Below are 26,470 nucleotides of genomic sequence, written 5' to 3' on the forward strand. Positions count from 1 at the left end.
CCCCCCATCATTGTTTTCACGAAAAATCCTCACATATTTTTAGGTCCTACCTCCCTTTTCAATTGGCAAACCCAAGTCAATCTCGATGGATTTGAGAAAAGTGACCACTTTTTTATTATTTAATATTTAATCGGATTATTGGAAACCCCCTTATGTGACCCAAATACTTTTTACAAAACCATTTTCGTATTGAAAATAGTTTACCCCAAGAAACCCACACAAGAACAACTCCCTTTCAACCCAAACTTTAAAAATGATATTTGAATCAAAATAAACATATTTACTATTTTTATAACTAAAATTTATATATTTGGTTTTTAATAGATGAAATATTTATAAAGTTCAATATTTTATTTTAAAAAATAAAAATTTACAATTCATTTTACAATAAACCTAGTTTTATCGTGCACACTCAAATGGCGATATAAAATAAAATAAAAGATTTTGTATGAGTGGTGTGGGAGCTAAGGACATGCTAAATGGACGTCTTGATCGTTGCATATAATTCTTCTGCTTCATCAAACATCAAATTTGCCTACCGTGAAAACGTGAACGCATCGGTCGTCAGTGCTTCGGTTGGTGAATTGAGAACAGGAATTGTGTTCTCTCTCTCTCTCTCTCTCTCTCTCTCTCTCTCTCTCTCTCTGTGCTGAATTGAGAAGGCTTCAGTAGCACAAAACAAAACACGCAGTAACAGAAAGTTTGAATCGAGTGAATGCAGATATAATCAATGGACCGTATCTAGAATGGACCTCACAAGCTGATTTTGCCGGGGCAATATAATGAAGTCCAACAGCTCAGCTGTCATCTTGGAAGGGTCCAGCCCATCAGCTTCCTGCCTCATACAAGCTTCTTTCTCTGGAAGATCCTCGCATTCCAGCCCATCAGCTTCCTGCCTCATACAAGCTTCTTTCTCTGGAAGATCCTCGCATTCAAGACGAAGCACACTTCAGCATTCATGGGCTCCTTTAATTCAGGAGCAGGGCAGCATTCCAGGGGTTCACAGGCGCCTCTGCCGGCAGAATTTGCCAAATGGGCTTGCTTTTGATGGATTATGCTCTATGCTAGGTCCCCACCAGCTTCATTGCAAACAGGGCTCTCTTGTTTCTGCTGCAGCTTGGCCTAAGGACAAGGATGTTGACATGATACCTTCTGCAGAGAAGAGCGATAGTGCCAATGAAGAGCTTTTACTCTTCTTTTTCCAACTCGATTTAACCACAAGACTTCAGGTAGTGTTGCTTATGCTGCTCATTCAACTTCACTTGGTGGGCCATCATATTTCCATCTTGAAGGTTTATGGAAAGCCGTTATAATAACCATAACACAACCACCTTACATAAGGTGATTGCCAGGGCAATATTAAAGTGAATACATAATGGCTTACTTTGTGAAGAGCCCACTGCAGAGTTAATCAATGCACACTATCTGCTCTTTTTATCCATCAACTTGACTCCCTTGATAATGAGACGACTACACATACAGTCCGGTTGTTATACTTGGACACATTTTTATTACTGTAAAGCCTGCTGATTCTCTCAAAAGATAGGATTGGCTTGATAGATTAACAGGCTTGAACAACTTAGCACTTGAAATGTTTATATTGCTACACAATTTTTAGCACTTAACTTGTCCAGAAATTTGGAATGCTTTAAACTCCCTTTTTGGTTACCCCCAGCGTGCTTTAAATCTGGATCAGTATGAAGCAGCACAACAACTTCGAGAATCACTTGTAGAGGTACAATCTCTTGATGTCTGTGTAAACATTTTGGTCCCATTTTTATGCATCTGATGAGTAAGCAGTCTGATTCCAGGTGGACAAAGAGATTGCAAGACAGAAGGAAGCAAAATTGGGTTCTGCCTCTTCAAAAGATGAGGCTCAAGACAAGGCGATAACAATTTTGCGGCTAAGGTTGGTTTTCTGTTATTTAGTTGCCAATGACATAAACTAATGGCTATAGGGCTTCTTCAGACTGAATCAGCTCTATTAGGGTGGGTACTTTCTCCTAGAAGTTTAGTCTTGGCTGCAACTTGCTCAATTTGAAAACATTGACACTCAATAGTGTCTTTGTGCTATGAAAAGTTGTGGTTCTCGTTTGCTGCATGTCTCAATTTAGAGTCTACCATTGTGCTTTTAATTGGTTTTGCTAGACCAATTGGACTCTTGCCTGTGAGCCTTAGTCTAAGTCAGATGAGGACATTAGGAGCTTTGACATTGTATTTGTTTGTCATTTTAAGTGTTTTAGACACTTTAGATGGAGGGTGCATTAGTGCATTTCTTTTTGTGCAATTTTGGCTGTTTTTTCAGGGGTTTGACCATATTTAGGGTTTTGTCTCTTTTTCGCCTACATATAGGTGGCCTACCCTCCCACCATCCATTATCCATCATTGACCCTCAAGTGATCAGCTAGCCCTCCTCATTCTTTTATCCCCCTGCTACCATCTGATGCCCACACTGATGTGTAGAGCTGCGTGTTGGGGCTGACTGTCGCAGCCTTGTACCGTCAGCCATTGCAGTTACATTGTTCCTTTTCTCTCTTGCATTCTCTCTTTGTCTACTTCTCTCTGTGTTCACTTTCCTCTTTTTGTTGCGCGCACTCACATGGTATTAGAGCCATGTGTAGGAGCTGGAGATCTTGAAGAGGAGCATGTTGTCCACGTGATGAAACTTGTTGGGTGCCTTCTACACATGCTGCAAACCTTGCGTTTGTCAAACAGGGTAGGGCGGCTTGTTTCCAGCCCTTTACTACTGCATTTACCAGGGCAGATTTTCGTTTTTGGCCTCGAGCAACTTCTAGCAAGCTGGGCGGTTTCAACCTGCAGCTGGGCAGCTTCTACTAGGCTGGGTGACCTGTTTTCTGCCCATTCAGGCCTGCATTTTTGAAGGCAAATCCCTTGTATGCTACGTTTTTGGGTCTATTGGAATAGGGCCCTTTTATCACCTGTGTTTTAGTGCAGGCAGCCCCCAGCACACTTGCTGCAGGAACAAGCCTTGCATTGCCTGCGTTTTCTACAAGCAACTCCCCTTGAATCTGTGTTTTGCTGTTGGTTAGGCTCCTTTCTGCTGGGCAGCAGCTCTTCTATGCTGGGTGGCATTGTGCTTTGTTGGGTGGTCTGTTTACAGGTGGACAACGTCCTTTCTCTACTGCATTTCAGACTAGCTGGCCTTTTCTGACTAGGGTAACTTATTCTAGGTGCTGGACAGCCTCTCTTTTTTAGACCAGTAGTAGGGCAGATTTGCATTTATTGTAGGTACACCATTTTGGGGCACTCTTGGTACATTACCAGCCCCTGGATTGGCTGCGGTTACAGTCTAAAGCCCTGTTTTACTCTGCATTTACTGTTCTTTCTCTTTGGCTGGCATTGTGTGCTCCCTTTGGCATTGGATACTCCCCGTCTACCTTGCCTAAATTAGTCTTCTTCTGTATCATGGCTTGATGGACCTCGATTATACTGAGGACACCTAGTATTGGTTATTTTCATTCTAGTGGCAGCATCTCCTTTGTTTTCTTGCAGGTACTTATTGAAGGATATCTATGGTCAATGTGTATGCAATGTGGAACCACACACCTTTAGGATTTTGTTACTCTCCCTATACCCTAACCTAGCATAGATCCTCATGATGGTGTGATCGCAGATTCAACAACTTTATGGGATTTGTCGAATGCTAGAGTCTCTTCTTTATTCCTTTTGAGTTGTATAGATTCTGTGCTTATGCATGTTAGATGTACCCACACCACTTCAAAGATTTGGAGGAGATTGGCATCTCTCTTCTGGATCCGGACATTTGGGCATTGATTATTTGTTGAGTTGAAGCTATGACACCTTTCTATCGCAAATTCCCCTATGATGAGAGATCACATCCACAGGATGGAGGAGATTTGGAATTAGCTTTCTTTCCTTGGTATAGTCATTTCTTTGGAGAACCTAGCTATGATACTTCTCTCACATATTCCATCAGGGACTTATGATGTATTCTACACTAGTCTTCTTACTTTTCGTATTGGGCAGACTCTCACTTGAGAGTGTTGAGAAACCCTTCACCCTTTACCTGTAGTTTGCGTTTTTGCATTTTTGCGTTTTGTGTTTAGGGTTTGTGTTTAGGGTTTGCAGCCCCAAAAAGGGGAGCCATCCTAGACTGACTGTGCCTATTTATAGGCCACTCTCTCATTCATTCCTCACGGTTGATTCATTTAGTCCTTCACCTCTTCTCTCTAGCCTCTTCACTGCTCTCACACCCCTTCAGAGAGAGAGAGAGGGGGGGAGAGAGAGAGGAGTTACCTTGAGAGGCTGCGAGGAAGAGAGTTAGCTCAATTCCCTCTATCTCGGTCTTCGACTAAGACATATTTTCTTACGCTCTCCCATCTCAAATCCATTCCTTTTTCTTTATCTCTCGAATCCACTTGCGGACGATGGCCCCCAAGCGAAAGATCTCTCCAAATGCCGAAACTCCCACCATAATCAACGGGACCGCGAACCAAGGGACTGCAACTACAAGAAACACATCTCTTATGAATGAGGTGCATCACGTTGTATTAGGAAAAAGAAATTGGGAGAAAAGAACGTTTGCATTAATTATCACAACTTAATTGAGCATGTTTCGAGATAATGAGCGTACTAGGAAAATTTTGTTCATCGCATTCATCTTAGGTGATCAATTAAAATTGTACTTAGAAGTCATTAAATTGCATGGAAATTTCATGCTAATAATATATATATGAGAAGTTTCAAAAATACGCATTAAACTGCAATCAAGCCAAATAGATTTTATGCATCCGCATCCGTTTGCTTGGTTGAAATATTAGGAAATCCTATTACATCTCACAAAATATAGATTGAACTTGTGATAGAATATGTAAGGTTCTTAGGAAGTCGAAAGAATTTCAAATCCTGAAGTATTAGAAGTTGTAAGGATTCTTCTCAAGGCCCATCTTACTTGAAGTTGAAAGGAATTCAAAGTCCTTAAGTAACTATATGAATTACACAACAAACCCTAGTTCAAATGAATATGTAGGGTTTTGTTGTTGGGAAGCCAATGTCCCAAATTGCAATCAACATTGCAAGGATACTCTTTCATTCAAAAGACCGAGGAAATTAAATTAGGTTATCTTTGGAAATCTCGGACGATAACGAGGATAAAGTCGAGACTAGATGCTATCGCATCAAATCAGAATTTCCTTCGGTAGAGAGAACAAAGAATTGTCTAGTGCATATTGTACACTTCTGCTTGTGTTTGTACTTAGGAACACCTGTTTGGAAAAGGAGTCATCGAACAAAGGAATTGATAAGAAGAAAATCTTTCAAATTGGATTCAGGTTGAAACACCTGGGAAATGTGTGTTGAGCACCCCTAGCTAGCTGCTAATCCTATCCAAGGGGGTTTTTGATAGCCACGTCGGGAATGTGGACCGAACGTCGTGAGAGGTCTCTCTGTAGAAACTTTTGTTCGTAGGAGGATGCTCGGGTGCCACGGGGGGCTCTAGTTATAAATCCTCTGTCTCCGGGTCCTACTCAGATGGTCTACGTGACTCAGGAAGGAATCTCGAGGCCGTGTTACTAGTGCAAGGGCAGAAACTTGGAGGAAAATAAGACGTATCCTTACGGATTGCGGGAATCGTCCCATGGACGGGATTTGTATCTAAGTTGAAATTTTAATATAAAGTTTACTTTCAAGGAATTTGTTTGATCTGTTTTCGTGCTAGAGCATAAAATTACGTAAAGGAACATGTGACTAACGGGTTAATTAAGGAAGCTGCTTGTATATGTTACTACTAAGGTAAGTACAAAACTAAAGCTATTAAGGGAAGCGGGTGGGCGGAATCCCTGATGGGTCTGTCCTATAGCAGGATGGTCCTAGAGAACTAGGAGGCTTCTCAACATTCAAATCGCGATGACGTATTGACCTTAGATAATGTAGGGTAGAACCTCGGCTCATATCATTTTAGGGGACCGGAATGGGACTTTATCCAATGGGTAGAGAGGTCGAGCAAAGCATCCCTCTCGTTTCCCATTCTCTTTGAACCAAGTGCAATATGAGTTTGCCTCGTTTAGATGCTCTGTACAAAGTAGATTGTCTATCTTCAGACGGATGCTCGAAGGCCGTAGAATGACTTGAGCATTAGAAACCCATGAAGATTTAGGTTGATCTTGACAGGGTTGGTTGATATGTTTTGTTGTGGAGTAGACTCGGGAGTCGCTAACCGACAAACCCTGTGATATTCCATGGGAGTGCGAGGTGGCATCTTTTAGATCACGGACTACTAAAACGTGTCGCGACCTAGGCACGTTATGGAGGGCGTGTTGAGAAACCCTTCACCCTTCACCCGCAGTTTGCTTTTTTGCGTTTTTGCGTTTTGCGTTTAGGGTTTGCAGCCCCAAAAAGGGGCGCAATCCTAGACTGACTGTGCCTATTTATAGGCCACTCTCTCATTCATTCCTCACAGCTGATTCATTCAGTCTGTCACCTCTTCTCTCCAGCCTCCCCACTGCCCTCACACCCCTTCAGGAGGACATTGTGGTTCGTGGGTGTCTTCATCATCTTCCTTGTGCTACGACATCCTTGTTCCCTTGTATCACATTCACTCCATGATTCAGATCTTCGTCATTCCATTCATCAGAGTTTCTTTTCTCTTCTCTTCTCTTCTCCATGTTTGCCGAGTTCACTTTGTGTTCCTCCTCGAAAACCTTACTCTCTCGCTGGTACGTCATCTTTTGACAGGGAGGAGCTAGTCCCATTGGTGCTTGAGCAGGATGTGCGTCATAGTGAGATAGATTCTTACGGAGATTGTGTACATGGCCATGCTTATGCGGCTTTATCTATAGGTAGAAGACAAGCCAAGCAGAAGAAAGAGAAGAGGAAGAAATTGGAGTCATCTTCCGACTGTTTTATAGATTTTGAGAGGCAACGTCGAGGGTATACCACGTATCCTCAGTGTGGGAAGGTCTCACACACCGAGGAGATGTGCTGGAGGAAACACCCTCACCTTCGTTCGGGAGCAAAGGGTGGATCTAGATTGGAGCCTTTGTCTACCTCTACTTTGTTACCTACTATTACCATTGAGTCCGTGTTTCTATACATTTATGAGGTGGAGGAGCCTTCTACTTCTGAGGAGCCTTGGCTCATTTGACAGTGGTGCCTTGAGTCCTATGACTCCTTGAGGTGATATATTACAGGATCTTTGTCTATTTGAGGGTATTGTCATTGCTGGGGACATTTCTTTAGTGCCTATTAGTGGTGTTGGCACCTTGCCTCTATTGTGTGATTGTCCATTGAGCTCCGTTTCAAAGGCCCTACATGTTTCAGACTTGGGCCTCCCTCTCCTCTCAATTTGTGACATTCCTAGGCTCGGGACCCGTGTTGTCTTTATCGAGCCGGTTGTCTTTGTTGAGGATTCTTCTCCGAGAGTCATTTTTATGATAGATTGGCCGGAGAGAGGGTTATCTCTGCTCCATTCAACCCTTCCTTTGTGCAGGGCCCTCCGAGGCAGCTTTCTATTGCCGCGCCCATTCCTGATTGTGCACCATTTTTCCCACAAGCTCCATCTCATCCCCCACCATTTTCTCTAGTGGTTCCCTTGCACCTCCCATCCCTTTTAGTGGGGGACAATATTGGTGATGCGATTGTGGATTTCTTGGCCCTTTGTGTTTTAGAGGGGGACTTTCCGGGATTGTGTGGAGTTTCTTCAAGGTTTCCACTTTACTTTGGGCCTTTCTTTTATGTGGTCACCTCTTTTCTTCATCATTGAGCCACCATCTCTTGTGGCTTTGGCCCTTAGTCCCTATTGTTTCTATGTAGCTTATGGTGCCTTTGGTAGTTCCTTGCTATCCTCTCATAGTTGGGTTAGAGACTTGGCTCACCCATCCCCGAGTGGAGTTTTCAAGAGTGATCCGTTTGAGGCCTCTCCATTTCCCTTGCCCTTTGGTGGCCTTCCGTTTGATTGGATTTTTCTTTGGAGAGGGGGTCTTGCTCCTTGGCTGGCTTTCTTCGGCTTCATTGACATTGGCACTCTTTTTGCCACCCTTAGATCCGCATCTCCTTTGGTCTTCTCCCACATCTAGGATATGAGAGCGGGTCTTAGTCTGAGTCAAAGGGCATTAGGAGCTTTGACATTGTATTTGTCCGTCATTTTGTGTGTATTAGAGACTTTAGATGGAGGGTATATTAGTACATTTCTTTATGTGCACTTTTGACTATTTTTTAGGGATTTGACCATGTAAAGCATGACCAGAACTAGGGTATGGCTAGGGTTTTGCCTCTTCTTCGCCTATATATAGGCAGCCTACCCTCCCACCATCCATTATCCATCATTGACCGTTCGTGATCAGCCAGCCCTCCTCATTCTTTCATCCCCCTGCTACCTTCTAGTGCTCACATTGACGCGTAGAGCTGCGTGTTGGGGCTGACTGTTGCAGCCTTGTACCTTCAGCCATTGCAGTCACCTTGTTCCCTCTCTTTCATGCGTTCTCTCTTTGTCTCCTCTCCGTGTTCACTTTCCTCTTTCTGTTGCACACTCTCACAATTTTCAGCAGCCAGCAGCACTTATTCTATTTAGTTGCTTCCGCTCTTCTGTTCACCGCTTGCTCTTCCAGCTACTTGCAGCCCATTTCAGCATCCAGCAATGTGCCAGGGTTGATCAGTGCAGCCTTGTATTGTGCTTTGTTTTTCAGATCAATGCACTTTATGTTCCTTCATTCTTTATGTTCATCTTGTGCTTCTCTTCCATTCTTTCTCTGTTTGTTCATAAATCTCTTGTGTTGCACACTTTCACATGGTATCATCGCCAAATGAGGGGTACTGGTGACCTCAAAATTCAAGCTTTCCAGCAATGATTTCGAACTGTTGGGCCCTGACGGTCCTTATACATTTGGCTGCTTTCTTTAGTCAGCCTTTATAGCAGGCCTCTTCACTTTCTAGAGTCCTCCTCATCGAAACACATTGTTTTCTGTTTTTGCAGGTTCTTTGAAGGACAATGGCTGACCGGTATGATTGGCAAGAGTGCGTGAACTGTCACTTTGTCGAATACCACAAGGACTGGTGTAGTAATGACCAGGATAGTTAAGATTGGTGTTATGACGGCTGATACAGAGGTGATCGTCATGAAGACTGTTACGACTGACAATATCAGGGGGATCATTTCGAAGACCAAAGAGATCAAAGATTGGAGCATGCTTTGGACTGTGATGGGGCTCAATCTCCACCCCAATCTCTCCATGTTTCTACCCTTGCAGCCATTAAGGGCCCCACCTAGCTAGTATGGCACCATCTGTTCAAGTACTTGTACTTCCTTCTCTTCTTGAGAAAGAACAATTGGATGGCTCCAACTATGGGACTTTGTCACCACCCCCATTCACAGTCTCATAGTGGATCCCTGCAGCAGATCTACTGTGAATTAGGGAGCTCTTTGGGACCGATTCAATTCAAGAGCCCAGTCTTTCCTCTTCATGATCAGTCCACAACCCTTCAATGGTATCAGAGCAAGTAAATCCCGCCAACAAGATGCGCAACCTTTCTGCAACCAGTAATGTTGCCTCCCTGGCCTGTCTGCCACCAACCTGCAGCGAACTTGATGCTCGGGCATGTTTTTGTCATTGCTTAGTTGTGCCCGCCACCTGGAAATCTGTGCAGCTAGAAGCCCCTACTTCAAATGTCTTTTGTTTGCATGCTCAGCCTATCCAGTTTGTCAGTCATGCTGCTCCACGTAGCTCACCCTGTTTGCCAGTTCAGCCTGCCAGTTCACCCTGCCTGAGGTGCCGTTGCCCATTGTCAACCTGTCCAGCCGCCTAGAAACAAGTGCTGCCTCCAACTAGGACCGGTTGTCCTCTTGTCCAGCTGGCAGCCACATGGAAACCAACGCTCAGACTGCCTTGTCTGCCAATGATACCAAGCTGCTCGGTAGTCCTGTACGCTTCTTCAAAACACTACCCTACAACTCTTGCCTATGTGCAGCCTGTCTAATTGACTGCATCAAACACGCTGCCCCTCAACTCTGCCGTTTCACCATTGGCTTCCTAGTGTATCCATGGTGATGCCATCCATATTTTATTTATCACAAAGCCTCTGGAGTGTCAATGGTCTAGTATCATTCAGCTTCAGGTTAATTGAGTTGAGCACATGCACTTCAGTTGTTTCTTGAAAAAGTGTTACACATTAATATGGGGTTTGTTACTTTTTGAGGTCAACCATTAACATTAGACCCCCTCCACCTAAATGATTGATGTCTTAGCATGCTTCTTCAGGGAGTCTGTAAAAAAAGTTTGGGTCAATGCTTCCTTGAGGCATACCAATATATTCTGCTTGATCTCTTTGCCACTCTACAAACTTGTAACAGAAATCTGACGGCTCCTTTTAAACAATCAGAAATGAACAACGAAAGGCTGTGGAAAATGAAGATTATGAAGGGGCTGCAGAGTTGAGGGATCAAATATCCAAATTGGAGGTTCTTTTGAATCACCTCTTAAAAATTGTGCCACATTGTGACCATGTTGTTCAAGTAAAAATTGAAAGGCTAATCAATAAGGATTGATATTGTAAATTGATTTTGGTTGTGGCAGGCAGAATCTTTAGCTGCTGCAGCCAAAGCCATGGCTTATCAAAATGTGCAATACGCATTTCGGCTTGGTCAGAAAGTACGGCATTTGAAGTTTGGTATGCCTATCGAAAGTTCTCAACTCATCTTTCAAAACAAATCAAGTGTTGTAAAGTTCTACAACAGAATTTGGTGACAGTATTCTCTTCTTTCTGCTTACTGTTGTGAAGGTGTGGTCAACTTTTCAACCTTCACATGCTTTGAGACAATCTTAATGTAAATGCAATGATTTGTGTTTCTTGATGCAGTTCATTGTCTTTGTACTTTAGTTTGGACCATTCAAACATGAGGACAATGATGCACAAATCATGCTGTAAGAATTTCAGGGTGTTACAAAAATGCAGGAACTGAAAGGAGGCTTTGTGTTGGCAGGCATGTTTGCATGCTTGGTATTTTAATATAGAGAGAGAAATGAAAGCAAGCTTTTTTTTTTTCAGACTCTTCTAACTTTGGAACAAAAGCATGGATCACATCAGTAATGGATTGAGTGGTTGATGTATTGAGGTGCTATGGCCACGATTTCAGTCTCAAAGAACAGTGAAGTGGATCTAGTAATAAACATTTGAGAGGGATGTAGACATTACCTCAAGTTAAGCTTAAAGCCCTGCTATACAAACTCATGTTCTGCTCCCATTAGTGACCTGTGAATCTATACTTCCTGCCCGGACGAGGCTGTTACTCTCTACATCAGACACCATCTTAAATAAAAGCAGCTATGCTTTATTTGATAAATTACTTCTAGAGTAATCTCTATTTCAGGACTTCCGGGTGGTATCAGCCTTTCCTTCCAAGTTGAGACCAAAAGACTCTTTTTTGGTAGCATTATTGACATTGTCAAATGTATCACAAATTTCGCGGGTGAGAGAATGGATTGCATCACCTTGAATGAGTAATCAACTTCATCATATTGATATCCTATGTCATGAGGGTAGTAAAAGCCTTGAAACTGAGACCACTGATACATCTATTGTGTTGTAAGAGCATGTTTGTTGCTGATCTCACAACTTAATTACAGCGATTGTGTAAAAGGAAAATTGAGCTGGGATTTGTACTTCCTGCTCACTTTCCTCTTCCATTTTTTTAAATGAGTATCATCTTTTAAAACCAAGTTGCTAAAGTGTTTAAACCACATCGCAAGTAGCTTTGCAAGAACCTAGGCATGCAGTCACACAATTGTGTCATTATGCACATGTATACAAAGCCTATATGCAACTGTACCGTCAGCTCACCATCATCCCATGTCACATACGTATAATATGTGCGTATTTTTTTGAATCATCATTCTAGCTAGCCACATCAATGTGCAATGAAAAAGAATAGTGCTACCTTTAAAAGATGTATGGTAATGAAACTCGGCAAGGACACAAAACAAAATTAGAAGTCATAGAGAAGCTAGCTCTAAGGCTCAAGTGATAAAAGATGCATGGTAATGAAACTCGGCAAGGACACACAAAACAAAAATAGAAGTCATCGGAATATAGGATTGCATGCTCAATTATGATCCCATGGGGATTGTCTTTTGCCATTCTCTTGCTAGCATGGTCAACTCTCAACAACCCATATGCCATAGCTTACATATGAGCAAACTAATAGCTTCCATGCTATTTAGTTACAAGTAAGCTATTAGGTGTGATGCAACACTTTGCCCCATCTGATCATTTCATCTCACTAACTCATGCCATCACACTATGGAATCTGATATTCACCTGACATACAAATGATTCATCATCATGGATCCCACATAGATTCTTTGTATAACACATCATGTGTGACGTCATAGTTGCATGACTATTTATACATCACCTCATACTATATCACTACACAATTATAGTTAGGGTTTGTGACTCATTGTAGAGTTAGGGTTTTTGACTTATACTAGGGTTCACAAACCCTGTTCCATACACAATAAACCTAATGCGCTCACAATGCTTATGGCTTACAGTCATTTTTCAATTGCATTTAAAATTAGAATGTTGCAACATATACTGCTTGCTCCATATGCAGTTCTGTAGCTAATTTCTTAGAGACCTTTGTGCAAAAAGTTTGACTTAACTATAGGTACTTTAGGAGGCAAAGTGGTGACACTGCCATTTTGTGGTAAGGCTTTCTCCTCCTCCTCTTTCAAAGTTTCTATCTTTCTCAGTTAATAAACCCCCATTGACTAGCTGATAAACCATTCTATGGTAGAGTGTTGAGCATAATAAAAATCCCTACCTTAAATGATCTAACTCTGAATTGCATTTTCTGTTGTTATCTTTTTGGCCCAAGCTTTAGCCAAGCTTCTGACATGGTGCCACCCCTCTGACATGAGCACCCCACATGAAGTAAACATACTAAACTGCTGCAATACTTGGTCTTTCAACAAGTCCCCATGCAATAGTTGAGTTTGGTAGATTTGCGATAGAGCCCCTAAAGAATTGAAGTTGAAGGGAGGAAGAAGGGGTTGTGAGAATGTCCAATTGTAACTTGTCAACATTTAATCTGTATGTAGAAGTTTGAGTATTTGTTTCCCTTTCGTGCCTTGCATAGCTCCCTTTTTCTTTCCTAAACTTAGAATCTAAAGGGCTAACCTGTATCTTAGAGAGTTGAATCTTCCATTCTTTGCTGCCAAGGCATGTTGTGTCTCTCAATCAACAATTTGAAGAGAGAAGCAAGATATGTTGAGCATGCCCTACTTTGCAACATTGTCACTGAAGTTTGAGTATCTGTTATCTCTTTTATGTGGTATGCCTTATGTAGCTCTTTTTTGCTTTCCCAACCCAAAAGGCCTATCATGTATTTGCAGTTTGCAAAGTTTAACAATCATCTTTCTTGTGAAAGGCTTGGTGAGACTGTAATTTACTGCATCAAAACTGACCAGTCAGTTTGAGGGTTGATTGCATGCATAGAGCAAAAATCAATGATTAATGGTGAGAGCTCTCAATTTTGTTGCATTTTGTGTCATAGCTTTGGAGAAAGTGTATAGCTTCAAGAATTGTCATAGATAATCTAAAGAGTTCAAAAGCACACCTAAGAAAAGAATTGAGCTTACATATTGAGTCTCAAGACAGAGGTGTCTCAGCCATTGTCAATTGGTTGCATGTGATTTGTGTCACTCATACAAACCAAGCCTCCACAATAGTTGCAAGACAACCTTTAGTAGAGCACCAGCTCTCATACCATGATATGCTAGGGTTTGCATAGAGAGAACACAGAATCTACACGACTAAAACACAATAAATTCAGACAAGAATGCAAAACACAAAAAACGAGAGAGGAGTGTCTGATGAATGATGGATTCTGTAAATCAATGAGTGTAGAAGATGATACAGATGCAGATCTCCAGGAGCAGAGATGTCCAACAACCAATGACTCTCAGAGTCTCATGGGAATGGCTCAAGGGAGAGTGCTGGAGAGTGACATCCTCTGTGTATGGATCCCAAGTGCAGCAATACAACACAAATAATGACAAAGTGTTGTAGCAGAAAAACATGAATCTGCCAGTGAGAATCAGCAGTCAAACAAGTCCTGAACAGAATGCAGCAGCTGTGAGGGTTGTGGAGCATCAAAATAAGGCTTCCTTTCTAGGAGACAAAACACAGCTGTATGTGATGTCATGGCAGCTGTAGCTGGGCTGAAAGACCTCGAAAACAGCAGCAGCAGCAGTCAGTGATGTGCAGCCATCAAAAGACAGCAGCAGTTGCCATGTGGAGGTTGGCAACAGCTTGGAGGAGACCGCACACATGCTGATAGTAACCAATATGCTGGTGTAGATGGCTGGCAGCACCTCCTGATGAGAGTAGATTTGGGTAGCTGATGATGGCAGCAACTGTGAGTAATAGCTTCTTCCTCTTGATTATCACTGAAATCTTGCAAAGAAGTAATAAAAGAAGCTGATACTGAAGTAAAAGCAGGCATATCTGACGTGGGTGTAGATGGAGGAGAGGAGAAAATAGGCTTATACTTTGTGCTAGTTTCTCCAATAGGATGGCCAGTCCCAAGTGGAGTGTCCGTCCTTCCTGCAAAATACTGCTAAGTTTGTTAAACACTGCAATGAGTGCCAGTGCACCAAAGTTTCCATATGTAAGCAAAAGATGGTGGAGTTGACACCAGTGATAGCATACCAACCATTTGAAAAGTGGGGCCTTGATTTCATTGGACCCGTCAATCTTGGTGCTCAATATTCAGAAGCAAAATACATCATAGTAGCCCCACAGACTACCTCACGAAGTGGGCAAAGGCTACGGCAACAAGGAAAAATGATGCAAGAACCATTGCCAAGTTTCTTTGGGAGCAAGTCATCTCGAAGTTTGGCTGCCCCATTGAGCTCGTTAGTGACCAAGGCACTCATTTCATAATAGATTTGTGCATGGAATTTAAGGGGGATAAATAGCTTTACCATCCAGCAGTTGTTGAGCCCGATACATAAGGATGATGTCGTACTTGGCTCATGTGATCTCATAAGGTCTATGAACTCTATGGTAGTCCGATGTCTCTCCACTTTTGTTGGGTCTTTGCAAAGCAAGCTATGAGGCCCACTCCTACTTGAGTCTCTACATAGAGGATTCAGGAGATTGGAGTGGTGTGGAAGTGTTTGAAGTCATCTTCCCTCTATGAACATGTTTTTGATGACGAGCTCTCCAATCAAAAACCTAGGTTTCTTTTGAGAGTATCTAGCTCTGATGCCATGTAGAGATACTTGTCTATAGATAAGAAACAGAATCGTACGACAAAGCATAGATTGATAAAGAACACAATTAGGGTTTAGGTAACTCAAAGACAAAAAACACTAAAGATGAATGAGTGAAAGATGAATATATACAATGCTCAGTGCAACAAACACTGAAGATGAATGAGTGAAAGATGAATATATACAATGAAGATGAATTAGGGTTAAGGTAACTCAAAGATAATAAACAATGAAGATGAATGAGTGAAAGATGAATGTATACAATGCTCAGTGCAGCAAACATTGAAGATGAATGAGTGAAAGATGCTCAGTGCAACAAACACTGAAGATGAATGAGTGAAAGATGAATATATACAATGCTCAATGCAATAAACACACTATGCAAAGTGAATATTGGCCCTCTAGTTGTGTCTCTAGGATTGGGGCAGAGAGTATAAATTGGAGAGTTTGTTGTACTATAATGGATCCCAAAAAGCAACGGACAATGTCTAAAGATGCTTGGCAGCAGCTAATGCAACTTTGAGGAGGCTGGATTTGAAATGTTCCCCTAGAGCCAAAGGGCTCACCCCCGATACTGGGAGCTAGCATCACTTCGGGTCATGACCATATCCCAAGGGTTGGTATCCCATACCACTAGCCCACACCATCTTGGTGTACGAATGTTGGCCTACGGCACAATGAATGCACAATAGGGCCTTGAGTCACATAAATAGGACTCAACTACCCCTAACCTTGAAGTGACCTTAGTGCATTCACACTTAGTCACTTCATGGCCACTATGATGAATATAGCACAATCTTGGGCCATTTTAATGCTTTTCCTAGCAATTGTCAACATCTCTTGCATATTGTGGAGAAAGTTGGCCATGGACCGCATTTTACCAAAGTTTGATGGCAATTGGTGGTTTCGGCTTGTAACCATACATAAGCATAAACAAGCTATTTCTAGTTTAGCCGAATACTTAGCACTGTTATAAGAAAACTCAATTTGAGGAAGATAATGCTTCTAATGAGATTACCTATGGGAGACATATGCACACAATATATCCTCCATGGTTTGATTTGTCCTCTTGGCTTGTCCATCAATCTTAGGAGGATGCTTCAAGAATGACGTGGACAATTGAGTTTTCAGTTTTTGGAACTTCCTTTGCTAGAAATGGCCAATGAACTTAGGATCCTTGTCAACACTGACTCTTTCGTCGGGCAAACCGTAAAGTATGTAAAGATGTTCAACAAAGAGACCCGTTAATTCGTGGCTTTTCACAGTTATCTTTGTAGAAATGAATCGAGCTATTTTTTTCAATTCGTTGACCACAACCCAGATTGTGTCATGACTTGATTCATATGTGTTAATTCTACTACAAAATCTATAGGGATGCTACTCCACTTTCTATTGGGAATTTGTAAAGGATGTAACATCCCCGCTTGTCTATGTTGTTCAGCTTTATTAAGCTGACATTGTGGGCATTCTCGTACATAAGACTCAACCATAGTCTTAATATGTGGCCAATAAAGGTAGTGCGCAACTAAGGCCAAAGTCTGGTGTATACTGGGGTGTTAGGTGCTCGATGAATCATGTCACTCATACAAAATTTTGTTGTGGATATCTTGATCCTTGGGCGCACACACTTTGTCTTGTTTAAAAAGTAATCCATTATGAATGGAACACTTCTTTGCCTTGTTTCTTTTAGTAGCTAGCTTCAGGCATCCGGACCGCCAAAGCTTGCTAGGCTACTAGATTTCTCTTGAACTAGTTACCAGATTTGTGAGAGTGCGCAATGGAAGAAGAAACACGAACACAGAGAGAGAGAGAAAGAGAGAGGAAGCAGAAAATGAAGGAAGAAATACTACACTGACTGCAATGAATGCTGAATACAAAACTGTGGACTGATTAGTCCTTGCACGCAGCCCGGAGCATTAGTGAGGGCATCAGATCAGGCTGATGATGACGGCAGCATCGAAGATGGAGGAAGATGTCGGAGTCGGAGTGTGCACTTGCCAAGGAAGGAGGGAAGATGATAATACAATTGATTGCCAAGTGGGAAATGGCTATAAATAGCCAAAAAATCCAAAAATTGGCTGACCTGAAATTTGAGGCTAAAAATATGTTCGACCAGCATTTAATGCTGGTAAAAATGCCGAGAATGCTCAAAAAAATCTTGGAAAGGGTGGACAATGTCTGGCAGGTGAGGCAGGCTGAAGAATGCAGAAATTGCCCCGGGAAATGCACATAAAATTCCAACCTGAGGAGAAAATGCACTGAAATGCAATAAACTGAGTGCTCTAGAATGAGCTACCTTCTCCGTCCAAACAAGTGATAGACAAGTTAGAGCTCCTAAAGTCCTCGTCTGACTCAGAGTGAGGCTCACAGGCAGGAGATGACAACGCATGACAAACATGACTGCTAATATCCCCTCCCAGATCCTGGATGTGGTAGAAGGCCAAGGGAGAAACGGATCTTGGGGTGGCAAGAGGAATGCCAATGTCGATGAAGTCCGTCGATGAAGATTGTTGATGAAGAAGCTCCTCATGATCCTGGAAAACCCCCTCTGAAACACTGGGGGCCAGGAAATCCATAGCCGCATCACCAAGATCGTCCCTCTCTAAAAGGGATGGGGGGTACGAGGGAACCACCAGAGGAGAGGGTGGGGGATGGGAAGGAATCTGTGGAAAAGAGGGTGCACTAGTGGGAACGGGTGTAACAATAGACAAGTGTCTCGGAGGACCCTGCATAAGAGAAGGGGAATGGAGCTTGTAAAGCCCGCTCTCTTGCCAACCTATCGCGATAACAACCCCTGTAGAAGAATCCTCAATACAAATGGTCTGCTCGGTGAAGACAACTTGGGTACCAAGCCTAGTAAGGCCATAGACTAAGAGGAGTGGAAAGCCCAAGTTCGGACATAAAGAGCTTATGAAAGGGAGCTCGACGCGGGGTCGGGAAATAAAGGCAAAGTGCCAACACCACAAATAGGCACCGAAACAATGTCACCAACAATAATTGAACCCTCAGAAGGGCATAGATCTTGCAACAAATCACCTCGGGGAGTCATATGACTAGAAGTTTCACTATCAACCAGCCAAGGCCTCTCAGAAGATGAGGCAACCATTGAAGAAGGCTCCTCCAAGTCAACAATATGAAGGAACATTGACTCATGGATAACCGCCAGAGTAGAGGTAGAAGGCTCGGATGTTTTAGCTCCATGCTTCGCTCCCGGATGAAGGTGAGGATACTTCTTCCAACATTTCTCCTCTAGATGTGTCCCCTTCCCACAGTATTGGCATTTCGGCTTCGCCAAGTTGGAGTCAAAACCTGAAGAACTCTCGTCTCTTAGCCTGTGACTTCCCTTTCTTCTATGTCCCCCCTCTTGAATTTGCAACAAAAGCTTTGATGGAGGTGGATCCACTGGCTACCTCTTTGTCGCGCTCGTCATGCTCCAAAACAAGCGGAGCAAGCTCCTCCCATAGAAGCTTCTTACGGGTCCTCGATGTAAGAAGTCTGGTGTAGAAGACATCAAAACGGGGAGATGGCAGCTAAGTCAAAAGAATCATGGCCATATCCTCCGAAGAGATCATCCTGCCAAGGGACGCAAGCTTATCCCTCATGTCCTCCAACGACATGAAAGGAAGCACCTGAATCTAAAAGCCAAGTATTCATGTCATCGTGTGTATCTGCAAGTAAAGCATATGTACTAAAGTGTGAACAGACAAAGAGTATGTCATTCCCATTGTCACTGTCATGAGTGACTACATTCACTTCTTCAATTTTGACACTGCTCTTCTTAGGCTGACTCTTTTTCTTCTCTTCCTTGCTATCATCTGTCTTCTTGCCCTTTTCTTTCTCTTTTTTCCATTTGTAGCAATCACGTTTAAAGTGACCCCTCTTGCCACAATGATGGCATTCAACATCCTTGCCATGTGATTTATTGCGTCCCTTGCTATCAGATTTGCCTTTTTGCTATGATCTTCCCCTAGTATGCAAAGCACTGGAAGACTTACTGGATGCATTGTTCTGTCGATTCATTTCTTCCATGAGTAGAGTACTCTCTACATCAGCATACAAAAGGATTGCATTAGAATTGCTCATAGCAGTCTTGAATGTATCCCAACTCTCTGGCAGAGTGCAAAGTAAGAACGTAGCCTTAAATTCTTCATCAATCAAGAACTTCAAGGCAACCGGCTGGCTGAAAATGGAGTTAAACTCACTCAATTGAGTAGACATTGCTGTACCCTCTTTCATACACAAATCCATAAGCTTTTTCAGCCAATACACTTTGCTTGCAGCACTCTTCTGTGCATACAGTTCTTTTAGTCGAGTCCAAATAGTATAGGCAGGATCCAAACCTTCAAATTTAAACAACAAGGCATCAGAAATCGATAGATCGATGGTTGAGCATGCAAGCTCATTTAATTCATCCCAATCTTCCTGTTCCATATCTGTGGGCTTTGCCCCTTTGGTCTTAATCGGCTTTGCCTTCTTCTTTTGCAACAAGATATTGTAGTACTGTTTTTGCGAGATTGCAAAGTTATGTGCTCCTTCAAGCTTCTTTATGTGCATGAGATGAGATTACTGCTGTCACTGCTGCCAGCCATGATTTTCAGCCCAAATGTGACCAAAAAATTCAGCAAATGCAGGCTCAAACTGTCACACAAGTGACCAAGGTACAAACAAGTACCAACCAGCAATAAATGACCACATAAAAGCAGAAATTTCAGATCTGCAGATAAATTTTCAGAAGCACTAAACCTTGTGCCACAGCACTCCACAACTGATTACAGCTGTTTCAAGGGCAAATACATCACATTGCATGAGAAGTCCCAAATTTTAGCTGCAATTTCTATTGCACATGCACCCATGGGCACAAAATTTGACACACACGGTCAAAAGCCCCAAAATTTTTGTGCTCAAAGCATCAACCATACATTTACACTGTCTCTGACATGCATAGAACATGTTAATTTTGCCAGAATAGAGCAATTTCAGCAAAACCCCCAAATTTTTCTAAGTGCTAATTGCATGGAATTAAACCCACATGTACATAAAATTACCAAACGGTGTACAATTTTGCCCAAATAGCAAAAGCCCCAAATTGCATGGGGTCCAATGTGCATCAATGTCGAGAAATTGGATAAATTTCAGCCCAATTCTTGCATGTACATGAAATGCCCCAAATGTCGGAGGCAAAATTTCAAATTCTCATAATTTCTGAGACAAGTGGTCTTTCTCTGCATCACAATCTCCAAATCCGGGAAAATCCCCAAATTTCCGGGCCAAGATTGCACAAATCTGAACTTTGTGCATACGCGTGCGAACACTCCGTAGTGACAGAGGAAAAATTGTAAGAATTTGGCAAAAATGACGAAAAAGAGAGTCTGTCCGTCGGACTCGACGTGTTGACTTGTTAGCGTGTTGTCAGCTCGCAGTCCTGTCGCCCACCACACACGCCGTTAGTTGCGTGATTGTCGTATCCTGTTCGCCTAGCAGCGCATCAGCTGCCTGACCCGTCGCTTAGGTCGCCTGTTCTCTAGCAACAACTCTAGGAGTCACGATTGTTGCCCCGTCGACCTGCAACAATTGTTGCCTGTCGTACTCTCCTGCACCTGTTGACTGCCTCTCTTGCACACGAGCCTGCCTTCGACTTATCTCGCCTACTTGCTCGCGACCTGGAATTGTCACCTTGGCAGTCGCCTCCTCACCTTGCTCACGCCTGGCATCTCAAGAAGTGTGCACTCCTTGCGTGCTCTGATACCAGTTTGTAGTGACATAGCACAAGAGAGTAGAGTAGAGAGTAGTGAGGAGAGTGAGCACGACTTGTGGGTACAATCATGAGTGTACCTCTTTAGGTTTTTAGATAGATATATATATGAAAGTACAAGTGTGCTAAGGGTGTGTTCACAATCCGATGGGCAAAAGTTGTCTGATGGTGCAAAGAAGCAAGCTTTGTCGACACTTCCGCTACTTTCCGCAACCTGCGCACATGCACTAGGAGAGAATCCTGTAAACTCATAAAGAGTAAAGATCGAGCTCGTGAGTTGAGCCGATCCCATAAGGCCGCACGGTCCATCGATGATCCAACGGTGGAATCCTCCACTGGACGGGGAATAGGGTGGGTAAGAAACTCCCAAAGATCGAAGGTATCAATGATACACTCCACCTTACACAACCAAAGTGAGTAGTTGGAACCATCAAGCTAGTCTTCTTTGGGCAAAGAATGGAGTACGGACACCTGTATAGAGGGTGCCATGGAAGGCATATGAAGGCCAGCAAAACGAGCCTTTTCTGAAACATGAAGAGAGTGGGGATGAGAGGGATCACGTACAATCGGGCTAGATGACCTCTGGTTGTCACGTGAACTAGCACGAAGATTTCTTCGTCTCTCAGAGAAAGGAATAGAGACCTCATCCTTTGAGTCAGCAAAGAACTAGTGATAAGACATCTTCATGTATATCTACAAAACACCGAACAATCTGCAACCAACACACACTCAAGATGGAGCCTCCCATGTCAGAAAAGACCCTAAAGATGCTGTCACCTGCAAGAGGAGAGAGAAAATGCAGCCGCTTGGAGAGAAAAACTGTCACCTATCCTCTAGATGATGACGCTTCCTCCTCTGCTGATGTGGACGACCTCCTGTTGGCTGCGTTTGATGCAAACACAGGCTGCAAACACCTAGAGAATTGTCGCCTACTCCTCCTGATGCTGCAAAACAGCAAAATGCAGGTATGGAAGGCTGCGTTTCAGCCTGGACAGCATCGCCAAGGGCTGGAAAGGATGGAAGAAGGGCTGCACTTGATGGTGTCCTCCTCTGCAATGGAAGCTCTCCTCCGTGCTCTTAGTTAGGTGATGATACCATGCTCTGATACTGTGTGAGAGTGCGCAACGGCAGAAGGAACACAAACACACACAGAGAGAGAGAGAGAGAGAGAGAGAGAGAGAGAGGAAGTAGAAAATGAAGGAAGAAATATTGCACTGATTGCAATGAATGCTGAATACAAAACTGTGGATTGATCAGCCCTTGCACGCAGCCTGGAGCGTCAGTGAGGGCACCAGATTAGGCTGATGATGACGGCAGCACCAAAGACGGACGAAGATGACGGAGTCGGAGTGTGCACTTGCCTAGGAAGGAGGGAAGATAATACAATTGATTGCCAAGTGGGAAATGACTATAAAAATAGCCAAAAAACCCAAAAACTGGCCGACCTGAAATTTGAGGTAAAAAATATGTCTCAAAAATATGTCTGACTAGCATTTAATGCTGGTAAAATTGCCAGTAATGCTCAGAAAAATCCCGAAAAGATGGACAATGTCCGGCAGGTGAGGCAAGCTGAAGAATGCAGAAACTGCCCTGGGAAATGCACATAAAATCCCAACTGAAGGAGACAATGCACTGAAATGCAATAAAGTGAGTGCTCTAGAATGAGCTACCTCCTCTGTCAAATTAAGTGATAGACAAGTCAGAGCTCCTAAAGTCCTCGTCTGACTCAAACTGAGGCTCACATGCAGGAGATGACAAGGCATGGCAAACATGACTGTTAACAAGATCTTACCAAAGTGAAGATAATTTTGGTAATGCCCCTTGAGAGAAACAGATAAGTTGAAATTTCAGAGAAGGATAAGGCATTAGCTGCGGGTATTCGACTAATGGCATTGCCAACCATATTAGTTGTGCCCGTGCCCTTTCTATAATTAATCTTGAAGTCAAATTCCTATATGAACTCTGCCCATCTCATCTTGCACCCATGGAGATTGTGTTGAGCTAAAATACGCTTTACAACTAATTGGCATTTTTAAATAGCCCCAAAACATGCTTAATTAGTGAAAAATGCAAATTTGGTGTGTGGTGTAAGAGAGTTTCAGTGGTCCCTCAAAATCCTAAATTTTGGGGTACCCTTCAACATCTATAAATAGATAGGCTGCCCACCATTCAGCCTCATCCTTTGGTGCAGGTTTCTCACTCTATCGTGCAGATTTCAGCCATCAACGACCTACAAACTGCTGTCCAGCCAACACCGACTGCAGCCCATCACTATCCAGCCCTAGGTGGCTTGTTTTCAGCCATCACCTTGCTGTTTGGAGGTCAACATCTGTTGCATCATCATAGCACTCGATAAGCTTGCGTTTTTAGCTTTTGGTGCTAGGCGACAGGCTGTTGCTGTCTCTCCCACCAGGCGACTGTTGTAGTACTTGAGTTTTTGCTGTCCAGCAGGCCGTCTACATCAGCAAACATCTCTTATGTTATCGCCTGATAGTTCTTTGCCTTGGGTGATCAGCTTTCAGCCTTCCTCTGCTGGTACACTGTTGCATTTACTTGGTTCAGCCTCGGATTGCTGTGTTTTGGTGACCAGCCTGCTACCCTTCATTATTCAGCACTCCCTCATCTCCGATTGGTGGTTAGTGTACTTGGGATCCATCTTCAGTGGATGTCACTCTCTAACACTGCATTGCTGTGCCCTTGGGCATTTTGTACACTCTTACATTCATTTACAAGATTCATTCACTTCAAAGTTTCTTCTCTTTGTGTTTGAGTTTTGAGTTTTTGCATTTTGTGTTTTGCGTTTAGCATTTAGGGTTTGAGTTTTTCTTATCTCTGTTCGAGTCTTTGTGTTTCAATCTTGGTCATACATCCTATGTTTGCTCAGCACAAACCCTAGCATATCTTCACATGGTATTAGAGCAGATGCTATTCTAAAGAGTATCGTTCAGTGATTGTGGAGGCTAGTCTTTGTGCGAGACTCATACGTGACTCGATTTTGACTCACAATGTCTTAGGCACCTTCTTGTAGGGATCCTATGACGCCCTATTAAGAATCTCCATCATTGGAGGCTCTGAGAAGGCACTATGGTCTTGAGGAGGAGATAGATACACCTTCACCTTTACCATCTTCTTTTTCTCATTTTGATCATCTTATAGATGAAGTGTTTGAGAAGTACTTGCATATCATATACAATTTGGTTTACACTCCTTCAACGAGTGCTACTACTTCATCTGGACCGATTGGTGAGATTGGCTACCTCTTTGATGGTGGAGAGACCACAACATTCGGCACGTCTGGCGATCCATCCCCTTCATCATAGCTAAGCCTTGTGTGAGGTTCATATAACCCTTTTGAGTTGTATGAGCCAAAACCCTCTTTTGCTTCTTTTGGTGTGTAGGATTTGGATGGTTTCCAATATGCTAACTTTAATAGAGGAGGCTCTCAAAGTAGACATCCTTCATCAAGTATATCTCTACCATCTGTTTCATTTGAGCATATAAACCACACTTCTCAACTTTCTTCAATCCTACCACTATCTTCTCCACATTGTGATCTACTTACATCTTTATTCCAAAATCTGGGATTACATTCCACTTCCGCTCAAAGCACACTAGGGGTTGGATCTTCCATCTTCGCTCCTAATACTTTCTCTTTCTCTATCCCACCATCTATCTACTCTCCAATCCCTACACCTCTTGGTGCATCATTAGGGGGAATGCCACCCTTTAATACTGTACCTTCAGTTGGCCCAAGCGTGAAGTAATTGTGCGATTAATTTAATGAAAAATGAATGAGAATGAAAGAATTAATCGATGCTCAACAATATGCGATCACAAATGAGAAGTAATGAATTAATGAGAGAGAGAGAGAGAGTACAACGCTCTAGGCGATCACTCTGAATAATACCACACTTGTGCAAAATGAGACACAAAGTGTCTTTAATAAAATGTGAAACCCTAATGGCTTAACTGTCATAGGAAACCCTAACCCTAGTGTCACTTAGTGCTAGGACACTAGAGGCAACAATTGCATTTAATGATAGTTTAAATGCCTAGAAAGCGCGGATCATGGATCAAAGGGCATCAATGCGTAGCCCATGTGATGACCTACAAAGTCCCCTCCATGAAATGGACGGACTGATCTAGGAAAAATAGCAAAATCTTAGAAAATGAAAGAAAATATAAGGTCATGGTTGCACAAGTTTATCCAAGTGATATAGCAACCTATGGCAATACAGAGCATGACAGATCATGGAACAAATGGAATCAAGTTCAAGGGTTGCTGAAAAGCTTGGAACTTTGGTTGAAGAAGAGTCTTTGTGAAAAGATTTGCCATGTTGTCTTTAGTGGGTATGTAAGACAACTCTATTTCTCTAGCTGACACCTGCTCACGAACACTGGGTTTTGTGCAATGGCCAAAGCACTCTGGCTGTCAGTGTAGATAAGTGTCGGAGTTGTCTGGTGTACATGAAGATGTGCAACTAACTTGTAGAGACAAACACACTCCATTGTGGCTATGAACGCTGCTTTGTACTCGGCTTCACAACTAGAAGTAGCAACCGTAGTTTGTTTCTTGTTGAACCAACAAACAAGAGATGTACCCAAGAAGAAGCAGTTGCCACTATGAGAGATACGAGAATTTGAACATCCAACCCAGTCATTGACAGAATATCCATGCAAAGAGAGTGAAGAATCATCCTTGCAGAAAAGACCAAGATCATGGGTGCCTTTAAGATACCCAAAAACATGCTTCACTGCTTGCCAATGAAGTAGTGAAGGGGTGCACATATATTTGCTCAACTGGGAGACAACAAATTGAAGATCAGGCTTTGTGTGACATAGATGAATCAAGCATGCAACAGCCTGTTGATATAAAGTAGTATCAAAGGATCCACTACCATCAATAGAAGTGAATCTAAAATTAGGCTCCAAGGGAGTAGACATGGGTTTACAATCCTCAGACTGAAAATGCTGAAGAAGTTGTCCAATATACTTAGATTGTGTCAAGACCAAGATCTTGTGAAGAAATGCTCTAAATGCAAAAAGCACAAAACCAATCGTATGACAAAGCATAGATTGATAAACTCACAATACAGTTAGGGTTAGGGTAACTCAGAGACAATGAACACAATGAATGATAAAGTGAATGAATAATAAATATACAGTGCTTATGCAACAAACACACTATGCAGTGAATACTAAACCTCGAGCTCTCATATCTTTGGGATCATTGTAGAGATTATAAGTTGTAGAGTGTGTCGTACTTTGAATGGATCCCAAATTGTGGCAAAGGCAGTCTCCAAGTGTCGAACACTAGCAAATGCATACGAGGAAGGCTGGATGTGATGCAGATGGCAGGGCAAGAGAGAGAAAGACTAAAAACGCAAGTACCTGAGGAGAGAAAATCTACACGATAGCTATTAGGTGCAAATGTAGTAGATAGTGGTGAGAGAATGTCAGGGTGGTA

General features: G+C 42.7%; 1 protein-coding gene across 3 annotated transcripts in view; it reads left to right on the forward strand.

The window, feature by feature from the left end:
• The first annotated feature begins 463 nt into the window (after window positions 1–463).
• Window positions 464–26,470, forward strand: part of LOC148039893 (uvrB/uvrC motif-containing protein) — a 93,454-nt gene continuing 67,447 nt past the window's right edge. For 2 of the 3 annotated variants that reach the window (XM_087695064.1, XM_087695066.1), the window contains exons 1-5: window positions 585–1,229; window positions 1,676–1,735; window positions 1,812–1,909; window positions 10,354–10,432; window positions 10,548–10,641. In XM_087695064.1, coding sequence (XP_087551190.1) covers window positions 783–1,229; window positions 1,676–1,735; window positions 1,812–1,909; window positions 10,354–10,432; window positions 10,548–10,641 — 778 coding nt within the window. In that variant the 5' untranslated portion in view covers window positions 585–782. The other variant, XM_087695065.1, reaches the window with a different exon arrangement.

This window comes from Lygodium microphyllum, chromosome 2 (genome assembly GCF_053477565.2).
Source record: "Lygodium microphyllum isolate KBCC chromosome 2, Lygodium_microphyllum_v1.1.10, whole genome shotgun sequence".
NCBI lineage: Eukaryota > Viridiplantae > Streptophyta > Polypodiopsida > Schizaeales > Lygodiaceae > Lygodium > Lygodium microphyllum.